Here is a 25422-nt window from a genome sequence, read left to right on the forward strand (position 1 = left end):
ACTTTTGTTTATGTAAAAGACATATTGAATAATATATAATTATACTGACAGTTGACCTTTTCATTATTAAAAAGACACACTGGCATTTCTATTTATAGAAAAACTGTGGATTAAATAACCTGAAAAATTCTCCATTGTAAATAATTTGGAAGGCCTGGAGCAGTGGCTCACACCTGTAATCCCAGCACTTTGGGAGGCTGAGGCAGGTGGATCACCTGAGGTCAGGAGATCAAGACCAGCCTGGCCAACATGGCAAAACCTCATCTCTACTAAAAATACAAAAATTAGCTGGTGTGGTGGCGGGTGCTTGTAGTCCCAACTACTCGGGAGGCTGAGGCAGGAGAATCGTTTGAACCCAGGAGGCGGAGGTTGCAGTGAGCTGAGTTCGTACCACTGCACTCCAGCCTGGGTGATAGAGCGAGACTCTCTCTCAATAACAAAACAAAACAAAAAGGACTAAGAAAAATCATTTGGAAACTCAGGGTAAAATCAAACATATCCATGCACCAAAAATGAAGAAGGAATTGAAAACAAAAGTGGTGCCGGGGAAGATGATGTTATGGCTGCCTGAAGAGTTTGTTGGTCTTGTTAACCTAGAGCCTTGAGTTTACTCTCCCATGCAAGACCTTGGGCCAGTGGCAGGTTAGATTCCCACATACTGCTAGACCTCTCAAAATGTTGTGACCTCAAAAAAAGGGCTAGCTAACAAAAATATGTCTACCAACACATAAGGCAACAAGAAAGCTTGATTTTCATGTATGCTCCACATGGACCAAAATAGTATCGCCTTAAAATTCGTAACCACAAGCCCTCATTTGTCATTTGAACTTACACCACTTGTAGAACCCAGGAACTCTCCCACACTGAGAAATTCACCTGAAAAAAGTAATCAAGGTCAGGCTGGTAAACCTCCAGGGTGCTTGGTGGAGGCAAATGCAGTATCTTTCTGGAGGGTTACCTCTTACACCCTAGTTGCACATACATTCCATACAGCAAGCAGAGAAGATAAAAACTTACAAAGACACAAGGAAATAATCTACTATGAGTGAGAGTTAGCAGATATATCAAATAGCATGATTATATTTCAAGAACTTCAATTAATAGAAGTATTGGTTAGTTAGATATTACAAAATCTTTTTTTTATTGAGATGGAGTCTCGCTCTTCTTGCCCAGGCTGGAGTGCAATGGCATGATCTCAGCTCACTGCAACCTCCACCTCCCAGGTTTAAGTGATTCTCCTGCCTCAGCCTCCCAAGTAGCTGGGATTACAGGCGCCCGCCACCACACCCAGCTAATTTTTGTATTTTTAGTAGAAAGGGGGTTTCACCATGTTGGCCAGGCTGGTCTCGAACTCCTGACCTCAAGTGATCCACCCCCCTTGGCCTCCCAAAGTGCTGGGATTACAGGTGTGAGCCACCGCGCCTGGCCTACAAAATCTTTATATACTTGAAGACTTCAAAAAAGAAATTAAAATCATTAGAAAAGAACAAGTCATTAACTTTAAAAAAAGATATTTTGAGACCTCATTCTGGGCAGATTATTGGGAAAGCGGAGAAAGTTGGGCACAAAGCAGGGCTAAGATGAATGTCTGGGGATTGTCAACACTTCAAACCTAGTGTTCAAGGGGCTAGCATGAACTTCCACTCTATTCAATTAATGCTGATATTTAAAATGTCAGATTTTCTTAGTGAAGCCTCATGGCATGGATCTTCATTAAGTGGTGATAATTTAAGTAAAATGGTGGAAGAATAGTGGCTGTGAAATTCTGTTCAGTTGAAAGCAAGACTCTAGCCACCAGGTAGCAGGGGTGGAGGGGTCAGAGTAGGTGTGGAAGATAGCAGCTGACAAGGACTTGGGTGACTGTCAAGACCCTGGTCAAGAGGGCTTGAATGTAGGGAAGATGTATATCCTACAACATAAATTGGGAAAGAAGTTCTGTAATCTAGATTAGGCATGCATGAGGAAGATAGAAAGCAGGAATGACATAGTTCAGGGTTGGAAATATGGGTACCCTGGACACCAGACTTAGGTTAACATGGCTAGTTCCAGACCCTACATGCTTATGGGAATGGAGTTTCCAATATGCTGCCAGGCTTTCTTGCTCAGATCTTGAGCAAATTTAGGGCCTAGTGCTGGTTGGAGTTTCACGAGGCAGGAACTGATACAAGCAACTATATTTATATGTCCACTTATCTCTAGACTGTGCAATACCCTTAGATCTTAAAAAATGAATAATCTTACGTTAGTATTGGGTAATAAAACAACTGTCATCCCTTTAACTTTCTTCAAAATATCATGTAAAAATACTTCTTTTTGCAGACATGACTTCTATTTGAATGAATGTTGAATCTCAGTGAACAAATTTATGATAAGTCCATCCAAATCTGCTATCTGGCTTCCACTATCACTATAATTTCTTTTAAGGTGTTTATAAAACAGAAAGCACTTTTTTTGTGATAAAGTATCTTTACGGGAGTAATTTTTCATTTTAGAAAATTTTACTTTGAACTTTCCAGGATTTCCCCCCCAAGTTTAGAATGTTTTCTGTTAGAGAGATGGAATCCCAGTTGGCCCTCATCTCTCCACCCTAATGGCCTGCTGTATTGCTGTCCAGCTGCAGGCTCAGTCCAGATGAGCTGCTCCCTTCTTTCTGGAAATAGCCTGCAGCTTCCCTACTCCTAGGGTTGAGGGTTTGCTTCTGAGAACCACAAGGTCGTTCTGGCCCTTTTGGGTCAGATCTCTTGGGAACTGATGCTGCCAAATTGCATTTGAGATTCCAAATTCTCCGGAACCCTCGACTCAAATGGCTACTTGTTCTTCCCCGCTGCCCTCCACAGAGCCCTCCTCCTCCTCAGCCCATCCTCTTGCTGTCTCCATCTCAGTCTCCAGCTCCCAGTTCCTGCTTTAGAGGAGTTTCAGCATTCTGTTCAGCTGGAGCTGTGCAAAATGCTAGAAGTACCAGCAATCTTCCAGAGTTAGAAAGTGCTGTTTCCCATAAAATAACATAGGATTCCGAGCTTCTATGTTTGACTTTGAAGGCAGAGAGAAAGCTAAGGAAGATTAGTTTACAGTGTGCTCTAAAATTTCCAAAGTGTATTCTATGATACATCTCATCTTGAGAAATGCCTAGGAGAAAAACGAGCTTGGTCAAAGTACTTCAGATGAAATTGGTAAAAGAAATTTATAGAAATTTGCATACTATCCTTGTTCATAGAAATTTGCAATCCACAGCAGCATGCTGACAGCCCTGAGAAGCCCTGTAGTAAGGTAACCTGTTTGACTTTGATTAATACAGTGTTTTCCAAACTTTTTGACCTCTGCAACTTTTTTTGGAATAATACATATTATCATCCAGAAGCAGCTAGAATGCTGGGGACCACACTTTGGAAAACACTAGAACCACCTGCACCTAACGGCATTGACTCAGGCCTCATTTCCTTTGCAGCTACTGTTGTCTTTGCCAGAGAAGCTCATTTTCCCTTTCTGGACCTTTCATCTTTCTTGGTCTCTGTGATGTTCCTTATTCTAGTGCTCCTCCTACCTCCTCATGGTGTCCTAAACCTGGGTGTTCTCCAAGGTCTAGGCCTCAGCTTGGTTCTTTCTTTTCTTCCTTAGGGGTCACATTCTATATATTGTCTTCAATCATCCCTCATATATGGACTTAAAAAAATTAATCCCTACTATGTCTCCAAGCTCTGGTGCTGCATCTCAAAATGCCCCAGAACGTTTTCACTTGTATGTTTTGCTGGCACCTCAAATTCAACAGATTTATATCTCACTTTCCACAAAATGCAGTCTTTTTTGATTTCCCCCAAGGACTGGTCACTTTGGCTATGATTTTTGAGGAGAATATATTTTTAGAAATATTAAGTAAAGGCTTCATTTGAATAGAACCCTGTCATTTGGCATTATTTTTTGCCTGTCATTTGACATTATTTTGAGGGGGAAAGCTCCTCAGAATCTAGCACTTTCAGGCCTGCATTATGTACTATAGATACTAGATTAAGAGAAATTGTGGTGGTAAGAAATGATATCACTCTTAATGTCCTTTTATTAAAATCACAAAGGATAACCTCTATTTAGTCACCAAAGTTAACTATTTAACATTTAAAATATAAGGCAAAATGTCAAAAATGAATAATAGCCTTCATATACATAACAAATAACCAGTTACAGTCCATAAAGTTACAGAAAAATCCCATTTTAATAGCAATAAAGAAGATTAAAAACTCAGGAATAAACATAATACAAAATATGAAAAACCTAGATGTGAACAATTTAAAACACTCCTGAAAGCCAGAAAAGTAGACTTGTGCAAATGGAAAGACAATCTCTATTCTTGGATAAGATGAGTCAATATTATGTCAGTTATCCTTAAATCAATTTATAGATTTAATGCAATCTCAATGAAAATACCAAGAAGCTTTTTTATGGAGTTGTATAAGTTGACACAAAGTTCATGTGGAAAAATAAACACGCAAGAATAGTCAGGATAACACTGAAAAACAAAAACTACAAGAAAAGGAAAACACTGAAGAAGATAAAGTACTTCATGTAAAAAGGGGGTTTTAAGAAAATAAACATTTATCTGCTCACTTTTGAAAAAGGAATGCAGAAGGGATAAACCAGAAACAATGAGATTGGTTACCTACAGGGAGCGGACAAAGATGGGGCAGAAAGAATGTGTAGGAAGAATGAGGGGAGAGTGCCACTTCTCTGTATAGATCTTTTGTTTTTGCTTTGTTTTGTTTTTGAGACAGGGTCTGGCTCCATCGCCCGGGCTGGAATGCAGTGGCATGATGATGGCTCACTACAGCCTCAAACCCCGAGGCTCAAGCGATCCTCCCACTTCAGCCTTCAGAGTAGCTGGGACTACAGGTACGCACCACCACACCTGGCTAATTTTTTTTTTGTTTTGAGCCAGAGTCTCGCTCCGTTGCCAGGCTGAAGTGCAGTGGCGCAATCGCGGCTCACTGCAACCCCCGCCTCCTGGGTTCAAGCAATTCTCCTGCCTCAGCCTCCTGAGTAGCTGGGACTACAGGTGTGTGGAACCATGCCCAGCTAATTTTTGTATTTTTAGTAGAGATGGAGTTTCTCCATGTTGGCCAGGCTGGGCTCGAACTCCTGACCTCAGGTGATCCACCTGCCTCGGCCTCCCCAAGTGCTGGGATTACAGGCGTGAGCCACTGCGCCCGGCCCACCTGGCTAATTTTTAAAATTTTTTGTAGAGGTGGGGGTGTTACTACGTTGTTCAGGCTGGTCTTGAACTCATGGGCTCAAGTGATCCTCCTGCCCAGGCCTCACAAAGCGCTGGGATTACAGGCCTGAGCCACCATGCCAGGACTGTACAACTTTCTGTATACCTCTGACTATCATAAACATGGTAGCAGCCCACATATCCACCTCCTCAAATAAGTAATTAAAATCACCCAGGATGTGGGGGAACCCCAAATGGAATATGAAGAGTGGTAGATAAAACTATGTGTATTAAATGAATAACATAATCACACTGAAGTAAGTGTGGGAGGAAAGAACTAACTTGAGTATCCTTGGAAAATAGTATTTTGACTATAAACTGTAAGATGAAAGACCAAAAACCTGGATAGAAATATTGTACTCTAATTAGTAAATTTGTTTCTTGGGGAGATGGGTTTTCAATTCTTAAAGTACTTTATGTGTACACATTACTATGATTGAACAAATAAGAAAATATATTGTGGATAATGAGAGCCAGGTTTCCTACTGTCAGAGAAAAATTTACAAATAAGGAAAGAGGGGAAGGCTAAGAATGAACTTTGTGTTGGATTAAAATGGAAGGTATCAGTATAAATTCATGGTTTTATATGCACGTACACACACAGATATTTTTAGAAATAAATGCAGACGTGTGAGAGTGTGTTAATATACACACGTATTTCCTATCTTTCTGGGCTGAGAAGACCTGGAAGAAATGACGACCCAGGAACATTGGGCATACCTAACAAACAGATAATGGTTTCTTTTTTTTTCCTTTCTTTTCTTTATTTTATTTTATTTATTTATTTATTTTTGTGAGATGGAGTCTCACTCTGTGGCCCAGGCTGGAGTACAGTGACACAATCTTGGCTCACTGCAACCTCTGCCTCCCAAGTTCAAGCAAGTCTCTTGCCTCAGCCTCCCAAGTAGCTGGGATTACAGGTGCGCACCACCACACCTGGCTAATTTTTTTGTATTTTTAGTAGACATGGGGTTTTGCCATGTTGGCCAGGATGGTCTAGAACTCCTGACCTCATGTGATGTGCCTGCCTTGGCCTCCCAAAGTGCTGGGATTACACGTGTGAGGCACCATGCCCGGCCCAGATCTTGGTTTCTAAAATATCATTCTCCATTAAAAGAAACCAAGGCTCCTTGGAAAATGATTGCTTCTGTGTCTGGGGCAGGGAAAGTAGAAAATTAGTCTAGAATATCTTCTAGCACCAGAAAATAAGGAAATAAAGAATTTTTCAAAAGACAATACAGGCATTTTTGGAAGGACACAGAAATCAACTTGAAAGATCACCAATAGACCAATCTGGAAAAATTTGAGCTAAAAAAAAAAAAAGTTAGTTTTTGATTATAACCAATAGGATTCCTAAAATAAACACCCATACAGTCATACTGATACAAATAATCAAATAAATAAATAAAGTGGGAGAAGGCACAACTCTTCTTTACAAGTAGAATTTAAATGAATAAATGTAGAAAAAATGTTAAAAATATTATGGAAAGTTGCCATTAGGCAAACACCAAAGCAATCATTGTTGCAGGCAAGAACCATCTACCGATACTAAAGTTGCTCGACAAAAGTATGATTACAAACAGGATTTTTCATAGTCTCAAAGTAGCTCCCACAATGTGCTTATTAATTACAAAGAAAAGAAAGTACTTTATAATTGAGAAACCTGGCAGATACTACCTTAACTAAACGATCACATTTAACATTACCAGTAATAAAATATATTGATGTGTACCCCGTAACATGATGTACTGGAAAAAGCACAATGTCACTTCAATGGTATTCTTGCCAAAAACACATAACCTCAATTTATCATGAGAAATATCAGGCAAACTCAAATTAAGAGACATTGCATGAAAGAACTGACTAGTATTTATCAAAAGTGTCAATGTCATGGAAGACAAAGATAAAAGAAAAACTGAGGAACTGTCACTGATTGGAAACTAGGGACATGACGACTAAATGCAATGTGAGATCCTGGACCAGAAGAAGGAAGTTAGTGGGAAAATGGAAGAAATTAGAGTAAACTTCATAGATTGGTCAATTGTATTATAATTTCCTGGTTTCAATAGTTTTACTATGTTATATTTTATACTTAACAAATACATGTACATTTTACAAATACGAGTACACTACATTTGCAAATACCACTTTGTATTTACATGAAATAAAAAATTCTATTTCTCTATTAGATATTAACATTAGAGAAATCTGAGTGAAGGGTATATGAGAATTATCTGTACAATGTTTGCCACTTTTCTATAAGTCTAAAATTATTCAAAATAAAAGTTAAAGACAGATAAATTAGCACATAATTTTCAGCTTTTAGGAGTAAATAATACTCAAGAACTGAAATTTAAAAAACCTACTGAGAAAGCAATGATATTTAATTTTCGTCCTGTTACAGCATATTTTAATCCAATTTACATTTTCTTTAAAGTATTTTCTATGTAGCAGAGTAGCACAGTAGAAGCATGTTGGGCCCATAAAGTATTTTCTTATGACAACATAATCTGGCAGAGCTGGTAAGCTTAACATGCTTTCTGGTATGCCAATTTTTTTCTAAAATCCTGTGTCTTGCTGTTAACATACGGTTCAACATGTTAATGGGCATTAAGGAAAAGTTAAGAGATATAAGAAAAATATACAGGTTACTTATATGACCTTTAAATTGTTGTTAGAGACCAAAGTAAATTTATTATTATTTTTAAAAAGTTATTAAGTAGTATCTTTGTTTACCCTGACTTCATTTAATTTTAAGACACTGAAGTTGTTTTCCATATTTGCGTTGTTGTATGTGCCCAACTATACTCCTAGATATATAAGCTAATTCTCTTTTCTCAGCTGTGTAGGGATCTAGTTACAAATCCTCTGGAGAAAACTGGATGAGGGAGTTGTGTGGAGAAATTGAATTCTCTGTTCCTTTCCTAAGCTAGTGAAAGGCCTTCTTGAGTTTTTAATACTTTAGCCTTAGATTGCAGTGTAGATGCAGCTGATGTGCTTGGAGTGCTCCATACAAAAAATATCCTTTTTTTCCTGAACCGGAGGAGTAGCCTGACAGCACTACTGGCATTTTAAAAACAACTTTAAACAAAGCAGACGAAGATGAGATTTTTAATACTTGGAATTAGGTTCTTTACTTGCAGTAAAATGCAGACAAAACTAAATAGAAGATAAAGTTCATGTGGATTCATGTGAATAACTGGCTTCAACAGGGAAGAGAAGAATATTTAGTCAATTAAAAAAATCCAGAGAAAAAATGGAAATGATTGCTGTGATAGGCAGGAGGAATTACTATCTGATATTAGTCATTTTTATTCCTTTTGAGTTCCTGTGCTTTATTTCTGGGATACTGTTAAGAAAAAGAAAAAGGAAGTTGGCAAGATACCAACTATTTCATACTAACTAGCAGCTTAAAATGGTTGCTTTCAATAATTTTGAAGAGTTATATGGTGTGATGTTTTCATTTTATGTAGTAAGGAAGGGATTGCTATGAACAAAGCATGTTGTGCCTCTGAGGAATTGTGAGGCTCAAGCATGTGCCAAAACAAGGTTGGACATTATTCTTGTGAACGCTGAGATATTTGATGAGGTTTCAAATATCTGAAATTACTGAAGGTGCATTTTCTATTAGCCCAGTTAGTTATTTTTCAGATATCCAAATTTCGGAAAGTCATTTGGTATCCCGGCAAGGGCATATCACTTACCCTGAAGAGTGTGGTAGCTGTGCAACATGGCAACATAAAACCTTTCTTAGATAACATTGCCTGTAACTTTGAATGTGTTTGTACACTCTTTCAGTAGCATGTATTACACTGTGTTGAAATGGCCTGTTTGCTTGACCATTTTCTTAATTGGATGGTAAACCCCTGGAGAGCAGACACTGACTTCTGTTCACCATGTATCTCTAGATATTGAGGACCCAACACTCCAAAATGAAATTCAATAATTACCTGAAGAATGAATGAGTGAATGAAGCTCATTCTCTACTATAGATTCTGATTTGAACAGAAGGCAAAGGAAAATGGTGATGACCATGCTGTTTTGCATTATTGTCAGCTTTATATTAGAGGGACCTATTTCTCCATCATGGCAGCCTCTTCCTCAAAGTAGTTCCAAGTATTCAGGAATCCTTTCAAATTTCTGCTTTCTTAGGGTAAACTCCTTACCAGTTATTTGCCAATGCTCTTGCTTCAGGGTTCCTTAAGCATCATTGCCATCCTTTCAGCTTTGTTTAGGGGCTATAAGGTAAAATGTAACAACTCAAATACGGTTTGAAACCAATGTCAAATTAACAAAAGTGTCTATAACTGGTCTACAAAGTTTGCCAATTTCTCCCTGCTTAACACATTATTTAGTATTCAACAATAGAAATCACATATCCAGATGTGTCTTGCCCATTTGTATACAGCCTTTTTTTTTTTTTTTTTTTTTTTTGAGATGGAGTCTCGCTCTGTCACCCAGGCTGGAGTGCAGTGGCGCGATCTCTGCTCACCACAAGCTCTGCCTCCGGGATTCAGGCCATTCTCCTGCCTCACCCTCCCGAGTAGCTGGGACTACAGGCACCCGCCACCACGCCTGGCTAATTTTTTGTATTTTTAGTAGAGATGGGGTTTCATCGTGTTAGCCAGGATGGTCTCGATCTCCTGACCTTGTGACCCCCCCGCCTTGGCCTCCCAAAGTGCTGGGATTACAGGTGTGAGCCACCGTGCCTAGCCAGTGTTGTTGTTCTGTCTGCACATGTTCTCTCATTTTTACCATAAGAGTGAATCTCTGCCATGGAACATCAAACATGGAGCTGGTTTGAAATAGCCTGTCAGCAGTATAATTAATAGGCTGTCTATTATGCAAGACCTAGATGCCGACAGGTTAGAGCACTTGCTATATTAGTCACTTTTAAAGAAGTTCTGCCCAGTGTGACAAAAACACCCTTTTTCCCCAAATGGTAAAAGTGGAATAAAAATATTCCAGGAAGTTTAGAAGGCAACAAAAAATAAAAATAAAAATCACATGTTGCCTTGATACAACAGTGTTATCACATTTGAGAAATCCCATCCAGTTTTTTTATATATAAGTTTTTTTGCATACTTGTATTCACAAGAAAATACACTTTGCATTCTGCTGTTTTTCCTTAACATTGCATCATTTACATTTTTCATGCTATTACATGGATTTCATACATATTAATTAAAGCTTCAGAAAGAAAGTATATCTTTGTTAGCCAGGTCTGGAAGCACAATATACACCAAAGGATGAGGCAATTGTGTGTGTGTGTTTTGCTTTCTCTTATAAATATTAAATTTATTGCTATGATGATTTGGTGTTGACTATTTTTGTTAGCGTTGTTTAGTGTTAATTGTATTTATGTGAAAGAAAGTGGTTACTTTCACATAAAAATAATACTTCTATTGAAGGCATCTTCAGTTCTGTTCCTCTTGATTAACCCAATCATCTGAATTCCCCCTCCTGCCCACCCCAGGGGTGGTAATTAATGCATCATTATATTTTACTTCTTTCATAGAAACGAAAAATATTAAAAGGCTTAGGTGACTTGTCTAAGTTTTATTTATTTACTTATATATATATTTTGAGACAGAGTCTCATTCCGTTCCTCAGGCTGGGGTGCAATGGTACGACCTTGGCTCACTGCAACCTCCACCTCCAAGGTTCAAGCAATTCTCATGCCTCAGCCTCCCAAGTAGCTGGGATTACAGACATGTGCCATCACGCCTGGCTAATTTTTTGTGTTTCTAATAGAGACAGGGTTTCACCATGTTGGCTAGCCTGGTCTTGAACTCCTGACCTCAGGCGATCCACCTGCCTCGGCCTCCCAATGTGCTGGGATTACAGGCGTGAGCTACCGCGCCTGGCTTGTCTAAGTTTTAAAACAAGAGTATCCACAGTACAGCACTCCAATTCTTACTGTGGACAGCAGTACTATAGTTTTGGCTGTCAAGCATATATATATACATATATATGTATATATATATATGTATATATATATACACACACATATGCTTATATATGTCAAGCAAATATATATAGATATGGTTGTTTTTTTTTTTGAGACAGGGTCTCACTCTGTCTCCCCGGCTGGAATGCAGTGGTGCAATCACAGGTCACTGCAGCCTCAGGCTTGAGCAGATCCTCCCGCCAGGTGCATACCACCACGCCGGGCTAATTTTGATATTTTTTGTAAAGATGGGGTTTCACTATGTTGCCCAGGCTGGTCTGGAACCTGCCTCAACCTCCCAAACTGCAGGAATTACAGGCGTGAGCCACTTCGCCTGACCTCAAGCATATTTTCTCCCATTTTCCTTCTTGTCACAGGCCACATTTCCCCCTGGCCTGGTAAATCATTCAGCTGTTCACTTGGACAAAGTACTTAATCCAGAGTGAGACCATGCAAGCAAGGACAATTATAATTCTTCCCTGAAATGAATACAGCATAAGGAAGTTGGAAGAGAGTAACTCTCTTTACTGTTGGGTTGCCAAGCCTGGAAGATGTCAAGTTAGTGCTGCTGGCTGCTATTTTTCCTGCCATCTGAGAGAAGGCATGTCTTCAGTTAAAAAGAATAAAGCTGAACAGAGATGGGAGATAGAGAGCTGAAGGACTAAGGTATTGGTTCCTAGAACCCTCCATTCTGTTCTGTGAATTATTTCTGTATCTTTTCTTCCACTATGGAGCAATAAAATTTAACTTTCTTAACCTAAGTTTAATTGTGTGTGTATTTTTTTTTATAACTTGCAACCAGAAAAGTCCTAACTAATACAGTTCCTGTAACTGTAGATAAGACATTACCACCAGCAGCAAAGAGCAGGCAATAGATAGAGTAAAAAGATTCAGCTCCCTAGAATATGGTAAAGCTATGAAAATGAGGAAATATATAGGCTCAAGGTGGAAGAATATTTTGGAAATTTAGCCTCTTAATATTTTTGAAAAGCAGTTAATATTTGAATAATCTAGGTCCACTACAATCAATATTGTAGGTATTTTCCAAAGCATGGTCAAATATGCCATAGTTTATGTGAGAGTGTGCTAGCCTAAAATAGGGGGTAAGAACAGAAAGTGAGAAAAAGGTAAGAATTTAACAGTCCTGAGTTGGCTATAATTTCTTAGGAATTATAAGGGGAGGAAAGGAGTTGAGGGATGTAAGGATGAATGACTGTCACATTTATCTACCCTTTTAAAAATACCTTTGTAAACCTTATTAGATTGCTTATAGTTGTCTACAGTTTGTTTCTAAAGCAGTAAAGACTATTAACAGAGGAACTTAAGGCACTGAAGCATAACATTGTTACGGATATGGTTTGGATTTGTATCCCTGCTCAAATCTCATATACAATTGGAGGAGAGGCCTGGTGGGAGGTGATGTGATCATGGGGACAGATTTCCCCCTTGCTGTTCTCGTGATAGTGAGTGAGTTTTCACGAGATCTGATCCTTTAAAGGTGTGTGGTACTTATCCCTTCTCTCTCTCTTCCTCCTGCTCCACCATGGTAAGACATGCTTGCTTCCCCTTTGCCTTCCACCATGATTGTTAAGTTTCCTGAGGCCTCCCAGCCATGCTTCCCGTTCAGCCTGCAGACTGTGAATCAATTAAACCTCTTTTCTTTATAAGTTACCCAGTCTCAGGTAGTTCTTTATAGCAGTGTGAGAATGAACTAATACAGTTATTTTAGTGTTTTTAACTGTATTAACACTCTATTTGGGTTGATTGATTTAAATATAGTTAATTCTGTTGATGACATATGAGGGAGTAATTTGATAAAAAGTTCTGAATTTATATATTGTTCTCAAGTAAATAGTAATTTTAAAGGAATCATAGACAAAAATGTTACCTTGCTGACACCTTTTTAAAAATAAAACGTTTACCTTAAAAATACTAACATTCTGTCAGAGAAAATTAAAATGTAGATAAAATATCTTAGTATTTTAATCTTAAAGTATATATTCATCATAATAACTGCTTATTTTCTTACATTTAAACAGTAACATAAAAGTCTAGATTAGGGACATGAAAATATTCTATAATAGTTTTGCAAGAAAGTGATTTTATTAAGGCAAACAATAAGACTGTTAATGTCATGCATTGATATTTTATTTTAAAAATTGTGTGATTATTTTTTTAGTAACATATGGATTCCCCAGCACTTTTGTTTTATAACCTCATTCTTAAAAATTCTTGTGGCTTGTTTTCTTGTATTTCCCTGAATTGTGGTGATCTTAAACAGATCTTCAGTTTTAAATCTGCCATTCGTTCTAATACAGATGCGTAAATATATTTTCTCCAGTTGGCTATTTATTACAAAGACAGTTTATCTGTGGGCACCATAAAGACATCTGCATTTTATTGAACTTAATTTTTAGTAATAAAGACCTCCCACATTACAGATTCTTTCCAGCCTAAGTGTGCCTCTGTGGGAAGCAAAAGAACCATCAGTCAGGGGGAAAAAGTGAATCCATATGGTGCTGATGATTCTGCTTCCCTGACTAAAATGAAGAAAGAGTTGAGTATGGACAATGCCCCCAGCACATCTCTGTTTTTTTCTAAAAAGTATGCTGCTATAGTTTGAATATTTGTGTTCCTCAACAACTCATATGTTGAAACTCAATTGCCAATGTGATAGTATTAAGAAGAGGCGGGGAATTTAGGAGGTAGTTAGGTCAAGAGGGCTCTGCCTTTATGTATGGGATTAGTGTCCTTATAAAAGAGGCCCAAGGGAGTTTATTTGCCCCTTTTGCCCTTCTGCCATGTGAGGACATGTACAAGGTGCTATCTGTGAGAACTAGGACCCCCAAGACACTGAATCTGCTGGTGCCTTGATCATGGACTTTCCAACCTCCGGAAGTCAGGGCAGTATATTTCTGTTTATAAATTATCCAGACTAAGATATTTTGTTATAGCAGCCCTAATGGACTAAGGCACTTGCCATAATAAAGATGATTGGTGTCAGTCCCAAACCAGTACCTTTGAGCCAGCTCAGTTCATGCATGTATCATGCATCAAGCCATGGTTACTTAACTTAAATTTTAAGGGCACATTCTACTTTGCCTCTAATCTTGCTCTGTTTCTCTTGCATCTGTGTCCAGTCTCTGGCTCTTTCCAGTCCCTTCCACTTTGGGGCTCACTTCTACCCTTTGGATATGTTTGATTTTGGTTTCCCCAGTTGAATCTTCATTACTCTCTAGGGACTTTGGCTCAAGTTCCCACACAGGCCCTATGATATGGAGAAATCTTAAACTTCAAATCTGTCAAAAAGTAGTCAAAATATTGTGTCTTCAGCTTTATAGAAATGACAAACCAAAATTAATAATAGAACTTAAAGTGATGATATGTCTTCTTCATTATTACAGTTATACATAATTCTCCACTGTGAGGAGAACAGACAGGGCCTGAAAGCTTTTCTTTTGATTGATAACAAAGTATCTGGAATAGCTCATTTCTCTTGGTCAATAATACCTATGGGATGAGGAGGAAATTGGATCTCATGTATTCTTTACTATCAGTGTTACCTCTCTCTGCACAAACAAGAAAAACCTATTAATATTATCTTCCCTGTATTTCTACTATTCACAGCTGCTTGTCAACTCTGAATTTCAGCTATAGAGAAGCCACTACTTCCTAAGACGCTGCTGTGTTTATGTCAATGTAAATTATTGGGTAAATTTAAATGCTGTTTAAGAAGCTTCCTTTTGCTGAGGGAGATGAAAATATGACTTAACCTTAAAAAAATTATGGGGCTGGGCATGGTGGCTCACGCCTGTAATTCCAGCACTTTGGGAAGCCAAGGCGGGCGGATCATGAGGTCAGTAGTTCGAGACCAGCCTGGCCAACACGGTGAAACCTGGTCTCTACTAAAAACACAAAAATCAGCCATGTGTGGTGGCACTCACCTGTAATCTCAGCTATTTGGGAGGCCAAGGCAGGAGAATCGCTTGAACCCGGAAGGTGGAGGTTGCAGTGGGCTGAGATCACGCCACTGCACTCCAGCCTAGGTGACAGAGCAAGACTCCATCTCAAAAAAAAAAAAAAAAGAAAGAAATAATGTTAAGATGAGGTCCTACTGGATTAGGGTGGGGGTCCCTAACACAATGACTGTTGTTATTTCTCAAGAAGAAAGAAATTTGAACACATTGACACACAAGGGGAATGCCGTGTGATGTGGTGGCAGAGATTGGAATGATGTATCTACAAGCCAAAGTACATGGAAGATTGCCGGCAACCCCCTCCTCTGGAGCCTTGCAAGACAGCATGGCCCTGCTGACACCTTGATTTCAGACTTCTAGCCTCCAGAATTGTGAGAATGAATTTCTGTTGTTTAGCCAACCAGTTTGTGGTAATCCGGCAGCTCTAGGAAACCAACACGCTAGTTAAGGAGGCAGAATGAACAGTAATAGAGATCTATGGATATAAAGAATGGAAATACAGCTTTCTAAATGTCATGGACAGTAATTCTTAGAATACAGGTTTCCTCTGCAAAAACCTAGTAAGCTGTCTGACTTTTTGATTTACTGTATGATTTAAAATGAGTTACCTCACCTCTCTGAACCTGTTTCTCATCAGTGAAGGGGACTTTGGGTTACCAGCTCTGAAGTCTGTCCCACTTGTAATACCACCAATCGGTAATGCATATGATTTTTCTTTAATTGTGTAATTTAAGAAGCTATTAGGTTAAGAGAAAGTTACTCAGGGAATTTAGTTTCTCCTCTTCCTGCCCCGTTCACCCCTGAAAGGTGAGAAGTGTTTGAAACTAAAGTATCTTATTCTCCAAGCTGAGCATCATTTCGGGTGTATGGAGTTGAAAGACAAATTACCTTCTGGCTTCGGCGCTGCTCAAGCCCCCTTTCTGCCAAGCATGTTTGAATAAACAACAACAACAAAACACTAATATCTATCCACGGACTAATCAACCCAGCAATATAATGGAATAGAGGGAATTCACGCAGCCTTGAATCTGGTCCTCAGAGGACTGCCTGGGCAGGCAGTTTAAACTCCTTAAGCCTATATTCTTATCCGTAAAATGGCGATAATATTATTACTTTAATAGGTTGTTGAGAAGACAAAGTCAAATAGAATATATGTATATATGTGTATATATGTACATGTGTGCATGGATACGTGTATATATTATATATGTGTATATGTGTGTGTATATATGTATATATGTGTGTGTAGATATATGTATATAAGTGCCTGGTATCCAGTGGGCGTTTACAAATGTTACTCGATTACAAAATTCTGGCTTACAGAAAGGACGTTAAAAATCTCCCAGATCCCCCTGCCCGTCCCCTGGGTGGGAGACGAGTTGGATACTTCGCTTCCACCTGCGGGGCCCCAACGCAGAGCCTGGAATTGGCTGGACGCAGCTCGCAGCGCCGGCGCCCGGTAGGACGGCGCGGGGGCGGGGCCGGCGGAAGCGCTCGAGTGCCGTTGTCTGCTGCGCCGGAAGTTCCTAGCCGGGCCTGGCGGTAACCTTGGGGGCCTCACTGCCGCCGCCGCTGCTGTTGGAGTGGGCTTTGCGAGTCTGAACGTTGGCGGGGCTAGGCTTGTTAACTGCCGAGAGCCGCCGGGTTTGCGGTGGAGGACGCTGAGGCCCGTGGGGGGCAGGCACCCGGGCGCCGGGCCTCCCAGCCGACATGTCTCTAGTGGCGGAAGCCTTCGTCTCCCAGATTGCAGGTAGCGCGGGTGGCCGCAGACCTAGAAGGTGGCGGCGCGGTCTTGGGGAGCCGCGTGGGGTACAGGGCTGGAGCTTTCCTCCAGCCTTGCGGCATTATACGCTGAACCCGGCCCGGAGGGTGGAGGCGGGCACGGACTACCAACCTTATCTCACGTATGGGAAAACTGAGAAGGAGACACTTGGCCAAGGTCACCCCGCAGGAGCAGGAGTCCCGTCTCCTTCGCTTGGGCGGTACTTTGTCCCACCTCCCCATTCCGTTGGGAGGTGCTGGAGTATGAGGAGGAGGCCTTGGATTGGGATTGAGGTGGGGGGCGTGACCACAGGGGCAAGCATCTGAACGCTTCAGTCTAAGAGTGGTGGCAGTTTCTGGGTCCTGGTACTCAAAGTTTAAGGTGACTGTCACTAATCAGTTGTTACCTACTGTTGAGGGAACACCAGACTTCTTGCTTCCTCTCCCAGCGACACAGTAGTGCCATTTGCTAAGACTCTAGGAGTTATTTATTTATTTATTTATTTTTCGAGACGGAGTTTCTCTTTTGTCACCGAGGCTGGAGTGCAGTGGCATGACCTGGGCTCACTGCAACCTCCGCTTCCCGGGTTCAAGCGATTCTCCTGCCTTAGCCTCCCGAGTGTTTGAGATTACAGGCGCCCGCCACTACGCCCGCGCGGATTCATTGAAATATTTTTAAATCTGCATGTACTTTAAAGAAATACCTTTGAGTCGGTGGACTGAACATGACTGATGTATATAGATTTATAAATTCTCTTATTGAGGTTTTTATTTATTGTAATGAAAGAACTTAAATATTGTTGAGAAAGTGAGGAGACTAAACATAGGCACTTTGAGATAGAAGCTAATGGAATTAGTCATAACTCCCTAGCAGTGTTTTCAACATGAGTACAGTAATGAAGACAGTCACCACAATAAATAGGTACATTTGAAGTAATAAGATAGTATTTTGGAAATGGGAAGTACAGAATGTGTCATAAAATTTGCCGGAATGTTTTTCACTGCTTTGCGTTTGTGTGAACATACATTTCTTTTTTTTTCCTTTTTCACTTAAAAACATTATTTTTTAGAGGAGAGAAGCTCCTACTAGATTGCAAGCTTCCTGAAAGTAGGGATCCCCTACTTTTGTTCCCCATTGTATCCATAGTCAGTTGGTGCTCAATAAATATTTGCGACCCAAATCAATGATTAATCTTGAGATTTCAAGCAATGATTATTTCTACTTTTACCATTTATGTTGAAACAAAATCAGGCTTATATAGTTAGATCAGCGATTTAATTTAGTTTGCTACTGTGTTTAAAAAAAAAAAAAACTTCACAGTGTATGTTGAGAGTGGTTCACTGTGTGCATGTGTCCTAATGTGTGATTTCTTTTAATGAGAAAATGATGAATGTCTTTTAATAAACTTTTGATACTGCTTTAAGTAGTGACGTTTAAAAATTTCTAGGCATTTTGTCTGTCTGCCGTCTTAGCTATTTGTAGTGATCTGTTACTCTAGGAGGAAGCATTTAAAGATGGATAATTCAATAAACGGTGTTGGAACAACTACTAAGTCATTACACCACATGAATAAATTCCAGATTGATTAAAGATCTAAATATAAAACAACAAAATTGTAATAAAATAATTAGAGGGAAACATAGATGATTTTAATAATTCTTGGATAGCAGAAGGGGCCTAAGCAAAACTTAAGAATTCATAATCCATAAGAGAAGAAATTGGCAGATTTGATTGCAGAAAAAATTTTAAAACTTTGATAAAAGACATCTCAAGTTAGTACAATTAAGAAGACAAACCAACAGAATCAAGGACAAAGGATTGGAACAGGCATTTCACAAAAGGGTGAAATATAGATGGACAGTGAACAGGTGAAAAGATGTTCTCTGTCCCTAATAATGTATAGCATCCTCCCGCTCCTGCCATCAGACAGACAAAAGTGAATATGATTTCTAGTACTGCCAGGGCATGGGGAAAACTGTTGCTCTTAAACTATTGGGTCTGTAAGTTAGTATTACTTTTTGGGAACGTAATGTAGCAATATTTATTAAAATGACATTCTCTGGCCTGAAAATTCTACTTATGGGGGTTTATCTGATAGAAATGTAAAGACCAGTACTTAAAGAAATACACAATGATATTAATTGCAGCATTATTTGTAATAGCGAAAAACTAGAAATGTTTTAAATATATGTCAAATTATTGTATACCAATCCAGCAATTCTACTTCTGGGCATGTATCCAAAGGAATTGAAATTGTCTAAGAGGTATGTGCAGTCCCATGTTCATTGCAGCAGTATTCACAATAGCCAAGATATGGAAGCAACCCAGGTGTTTATCAGTGGATGAATGGATAAAGAAGATGTATATAAGATACAATGGAATACTATTCAGCCTTAAAAAAGAAGGAAACCCTATCATTTGTGATAAAATGGATGGATCTGGAGGACATTATGCTAAATGAAATAAGCTAGACAGAAAGACAAGTAGTGAGCTAAAATCTAATATTTTTAGGGAAATCTAAGAAAGTTGATCTCCTAGAAACAGAATAGAAAGGTGGTTACCAGAAGCTGAGGGGACAGAGGTGGGAGATGGGGAAGAGGAATGGAGAAGAGGAGATGTTGATCAAAGGGAACAAAGTTTGTTAGACTAGAAGAAAAAGTTTTAGTGATCCATTGCACTGCAAGGTGACCACAGTTAATAATAATGTATTATATATTTCAAAATTGCTAAAAGCTTAGATTTATAATATTCTCACCACAAAAATTTAAGTTGGTGTGGTGATGGATATACTAATTAGCTTGATTTATTCTTTCTATTCTTTGATTTATTCTTTAGATCAAAATACCACATTGTACCTCCTAAATGTACACAGTTATTATTTGTCAAAAACATTTATACAAAGATTATGGTATGGTCACATTTTTACGGATCCAAAAATGAGGAAGTATATCTGTTAGATACATTGTTTTGAAAGCTATGGTTATATTAAGTAAAAAGTTATAAAATAATATCTATTTTGTATGAACTCATGAAATCTATATAAACGTACATATGTTTATATATGTTAAGAATATTCAACTAATTTTAACTAGTGATTGAGATAATAAAGATAGAGTGTTGGTAGAGGGTAGAGGAACTATGTTTCTGAATTGTTTGAATTACTATAGTGAGCATAGTTTACTTTTGTAATTTAAATGATTGTAATTGTTAAAATTTATAAGATTATGTTTTGTCAAGAAGTGAAAACAGGAGGCTGTCTTAATCCGTTTTGTGTTGCTATAACAGAATACCACAGACTAGGTAAGTTATAAAGAAAAAAAATTTCAAGTCTCACATTTCGGGAGGCAACGAACTCCAGCTTCAAGGTGCCAGTATCTGATGGGAGCCTTTGTGCTGCATTATCCTGTGGCAGAAGGTGGAAAGGCCAGGGAGGGCAAGAGCCAGGGACTGAGAGGGCTGAACTTGCTTTTATAACAACCTACTCTTGGGATAAAGAGATGAATCCATTCATGAGGGTGGAGCCCTCATGACCTAATCACCTCTTAACAATCCCAGCTGTTAATACTGTCAGAATGGCAATTCCATTTTAGCATGAGTTATGGAGGGGATATTCAGACTATAGCAGTGGTTAAAGTAATAAATTATCAGAAACCCTGTGTTTGACTTGTAAATGACTTATAAATGTGACTCAAATCCAGCAACTATTCACAGTATTTTGTTTCTGGTAGTACAGGTTGGAGATACGTATCTATATAGATCTGTTATAACTTAAGTAATTATGAATCTGTTTTTATAGTTGAGAGCTCTGATTTTTAGTGTATCTAACACTTTGCTTATTACCTTTCCTTCCTGTGGACATGAGCTAACACTGATTATTTCTTTTGGAAACATTTAAAGATACCTGGCATCTCTCTGTGGTATTCTTGAAGTGACTTCTTTGAGATCCTTATTCATAAGGATATCTTTTTAGAAGTCTTCTCTGAACTCCCCAGTTTAAGTGAACTGCTTCTATCTCCTTACTACATTTCCCTTGCCAACTTTCCTCAGTTATTATTCCTAAATAGGACTTATTCTGTCCATTTCTACTGCTGTTACCTTAGTTCAAAGCTTTGTCATTTTTTGCTTAGATAACCATAGTAGTTCTGAATTGATTTCTCTGCTTCCAGTCTGGCTTCCTTCCAGTAGAGTCCATACACTGCAAGCCTCAGTGGGTTTTCTGTTTGTTTTGTTTTATTTTAATTTTCCTTAAAAAAAAAAACCTCCTCTTGTTTTAACATTTTGTTGGTTTCTCATTGTCAGTAGGACAGCCTCATGTTTTGTTGCTTCTTTCTTTGCCCCTTGCCTGAGATGTCCACTTTGCTTGAATAACTCCTGTTCATCCTTTAAGACTCTGGGCACCATTTTAACCATTTAATGTAAGTCTACCTGACATTTTTTTCCTGTCAGATGAGAAAGGTTTGTTGTCGAGTTTTTTTTCCTGATAATGATAATGATATGTTTCCATTATGGAAAATGAAAACAATCCAGAGATAAAGTAAAAATTACCTGAAATCATACCACACAGATTAAGACTTTAAAATTCCATCCATCATTAAAACTTTGATGAACAAAGCTATTTCATTCTCTTTCCCTGAATTAAAAAAATCGACATAATATGCATAATTTTTTGTAATCTGTTTTGTCATATATTGGGGTCTCTTTTCATGTCTGTGAATGGAATTACACATCATCATTTTAAAATGGTTATGTAGTATTTCGTTGTAATGAAGAAGCCAAAATTTACTTATGTAGTATTACTCGGATGGGTATTTAGAGAGTTATCAGTCAGTTCAACCAGAGAAGCAGAAGTACCAGGATATCTATTTCTCTCTCTAGCCACACACACACATGCATGTATGTGCATACACAAACACATGGCAAAGAATTGGCTTTTAATGTGGGGGCTGGCAAAGTAAGTGCAAAGCATGCAAGGCAGGCAGTCAGGAAGGGGGGAGATTCAGGACTAAGAGGGCAGTGGCAAGACCAGGTGCTGCCTGGAGTGTCTGATCCCAGGGAGGACTTAGACCCTTTTTAAAAAGGCTTTCAACTGATAAAGTCAGGCCACTTAGGATACTCTCCCTTTTGATTAATGTAAAGCTAACTAAGTAGGGACTTTAATTATATCAGCAGAATCCCTTTATGGCAGCACCTAGATTAGGGTTAGAAAAGCTACGAGGAAGTGTGTGTCTGCTACAAAATGGCTGTTGCCTCTCTTCTCTTCCCAATACCTGGCGGAGAATATCCCTTGTAGCCCACTTTAACTAGAGACATAGTAGAAAGGGAATTTTGGCAAGTGTATTCAGTGTAGGTAAGCTGATGTGTCCCAAAGCCATCACATGTGTGTGTGATTTTTGTCTGTTGTAAGCAGTGCTTACATAAACATATTTATGCATCTGTTCAGTAGTTTTTTGGAACATATTTTTTAAAGTGGAAGATAATTTTGAATTGTTCTTTTAGCTTAATACGGAAAGAAATGGTAAGTTATGCTTTTGAATGAATAGTTGTTTCTCTAGATGATGATGTGCTGGATTTAGAATTTTTTTTTTTTTTTTTGAGATGGCGTTTTACTCTCGTCACCCAGGCTGGAGGGCAATGGCACAACCTTGGCTCACTGCAACCTCCACCTCCCGGGTTCAAGTTATTCTCCTGCCTCAGCCTCCTGAGTAACTGGGATTACAGGTGTCTGCCCCCATGCCCAGCTAATTTTTATATTTTTAGTAGAGATGGGATTTCACCATGTTGGCCAGGCTTGTGTTGAACTGCTGGCCTCAAGTGATCTGCCTGCCTTAGCCTCCCAGAGTGCTGGGATTACAGGTGTGAGCCACTGTGCCTGGCCTAGAATTTTAAAAGGATAAAAATAGACCTGGATATTATTAAAAATAGTTTAAAAATATTTTATAACCTGTATATTTAAGTTTTCACTTTTTTTAATGGCAAGATTTTTCAATACATTACTCACATTTTGTTTTTTTAATTTTGTTCTTACAGTCAGTTGGTTATGAATATATCATAGGGGAGGATTGTGTGATCCCATTTGGGCTACATGATCACATTTGGAACAGCCAAAAGGGTAGAGTACTTGGGTGGACAGGCCTAACTCACTTGCCCATCTCTGTGCCAGGAGTGGCTCCAGGTATTAGGGCTCCACAGTGCCAGCAGATACACAAAAGAAGGGAGAGAGGTGTTGAGCACTAAATGGCAGAAATTGGCTGCAGTGTTGATTGCTTCCTTCACCTTGCTTTTACACTTTCTGTGGATTTTGAAGTGAAAAGTCTACCTGGGTTCTTATTCAGCTACTTCCTAGCTGTGTGAACTTGGGCAAATTAACTGCCTTTTTAAGCCTGAGATATCTCATTTGTAAAATGGTGAAAATAATATGTTACTTTAAAGATACAATTTTGGTAAAGCTTTAAAAAGTTATTTGTAAATAACAGATAATTTCATTCAATAATATGAAGCATCTACATACAGTTATTGCAGTTATTAAAATTACTTAGTAATGTATCCTAGAATAATTTGTTATTCCAGGATATTTACTTCAAGATATATATATTTGATATGCTCCAGCCATGTTTATTTTCATTATAAAATTGAATCTTGGTATAGGTCATATTGACGGTCTGTTAATTAGAATTGCCATAGCTGGTTACTGATAATAAGAGTAAGCTTTTGAGCTACTGTGTTAAATGATTTATATACGTAATTGCTGATAATAACAATTTGGTCTTGTTAGGTATTTTGTGGATAAGAATACTGAAACTCAGTATAAAGGTTAGGAACAAGGTCACTGGAGTGAGAGCTGAGTTCTAAGCTCAACCCTGCTTCTTCTTGTGTGATCTTGGACAGGCCTTTCTAGTCCTCAGTTTCCTCATTTGTAAAAGGGGATAATGTATTTTACAATGTATATTAAGTATCTAGTATAGGGTGGTAGATAATAAATGTTCAGTACATGTTACTTTCTATTGTTACTTTTATTGCCCAAGAGCCTTTCACCTTATAGTAAGGGGACCCTTGAGGATATTAACTCATAACATCTAGTATCCCATTACCATTTTGGACAGCAGAAAATGCCCAAAGTATTCTTATTTTTCTTTACTCATATACCATCTTTTCTGATTTATTACTCCACCGGTGCCTTGCCATATTTTAAGCATGTCAGTTAGTTTCATCATACTATAATTTATTAATCTTTTGAAATAAGAACAATATCTGTTCTGTTCTTTATTTAGAAGCTCAGTAAACTATATAAAGGATGAAAAAAGAATGGTCGGAATATTCCATTTATCTCATTGTCGGCATTTGGGTGCTTAATTATTTAAATTTATTAATAACTTCATTTAAACAGTAGCATTAATTTATAGTATGAGCTAGGAAAGTAGTTTTGCAGGGTTCCATGGAACCTATATGTACGCATCTTGAAAGTAAGTGTGATCAAAACAGGTATGTTTTTAAAAATTTGTTTTTATATTGGTAATAAAGTGTTTTCATTCCATCCCTCCTCACATGAGTACTGGGGAATCTGGACTTTAAAAGCATTCAGAAGAGTTCCAGAGGCTAAAGGAAGTAGAAAATACAGGTTTAAAGGCTTTTGTAATATAGAAGTGATGCTATTGCTCACAATGAAGAAAATGATGGTAAAGGCGTGTATATCCGTGTATCAGAATATTTAATGATGACAGTTGCAACAGATAATTGAAGAAATACAATGCATTAAATTCATTTTTCTCTTTTTTGAGATGGAGTTGCACTCTTCTTGCCCAGGCTGGAGTGCAATGGTGCAATCTTGGCTCACCGCAACCTCCGCCTCCTGGGTTCAAGTGATTCTCCTGCCTCAGACTCCTGAGTAGCTGGGATTACAGGCATGTGCCACCACACCTGGCTAATTTTGTATTTTTAGTAGAGACCAGGTTTCTCCACATTGTTCAGGCTGGTCTCGAACTCCCGACCTCAGGTGATCCGCCCACCTCAGCCTCCCAAAGTGCTGAGATTACAGGCGTGAGCCACCGTGCCCAGCCTTAAATCTTTTGCTCTTGAAAATAAAGATATTTTGTTATTTTTACTTAATATTCTGAGGATTTTCCAGTATTGAGGAAGGCACTGAGGAATTATTAAAAAGTTATTGAACTGACCGTCACGTTTCAGAGAATTAAAAGAAAAACATATTAGTCATATGAATAATCTTACACAGTTGTGTTTATGACCTTGAAGATACAAAGCTGAGATTGAATGGTGCAGATGGTAAAGCAAAACAGTGACAAAATAGGTTATACTTCAGACTAGAGGCAAGATACGGTTTATTGACAGCAGTGGATCCTATATTTTATTATACTGTATTGCTGAATAGGTTGAAGCTAGTTTTTTTTTTTTTTTTTTTTGGAGATGGAGTCTTGCTCTGTTGCCCAGGCTGGAGTGCAGCGGGGTGATCTCGGCTCACTGC

The 25422-nt window shown here is 38.6% G+C and overlaps 1 protein-coding gene across 2 annotated transcripts in view; it reads left to right on the plus strand.

Annotated features, from left to right (window-relative positions):
- Positions 1–16504: 16504 nt before the first annotated feature.
- The window catches only part of MTX2 (metaxin 2), a 69322-nt gene continuing 60404 nt past the window's right edge, over positions 16505–25422 (plus strand). For both annotated transcript variants that reach the window (XM_002812611.5, XM_024243757.3), the window contains exon 1: positions 16505–16934. In XM_002812611.5, coding sequence (XP_002812657.1) covers positions 16895–16934 — 40 coding nt within the window. In that variant the 5' untranslated portion in view covers positions 16505–16894. The remainder of the gene's footprint in view (positions 16935–25422) is intronic.

This window comes from Pongo abelii, chromosome 11, assembly GCF_028885655.2.
Source record: "Pongo abelii isolate AG06213 chromosome 11, NHGRI_mPonAbe1-v2.0_pri, whole genome shotgun sequence".
Classification (NCBI taxonomy): domain Eukaryota; kingdom Metazoa; phylum Chordata; class Mammalia; order Primates; family Hominidae; genus Pongo; species Pongo abelii.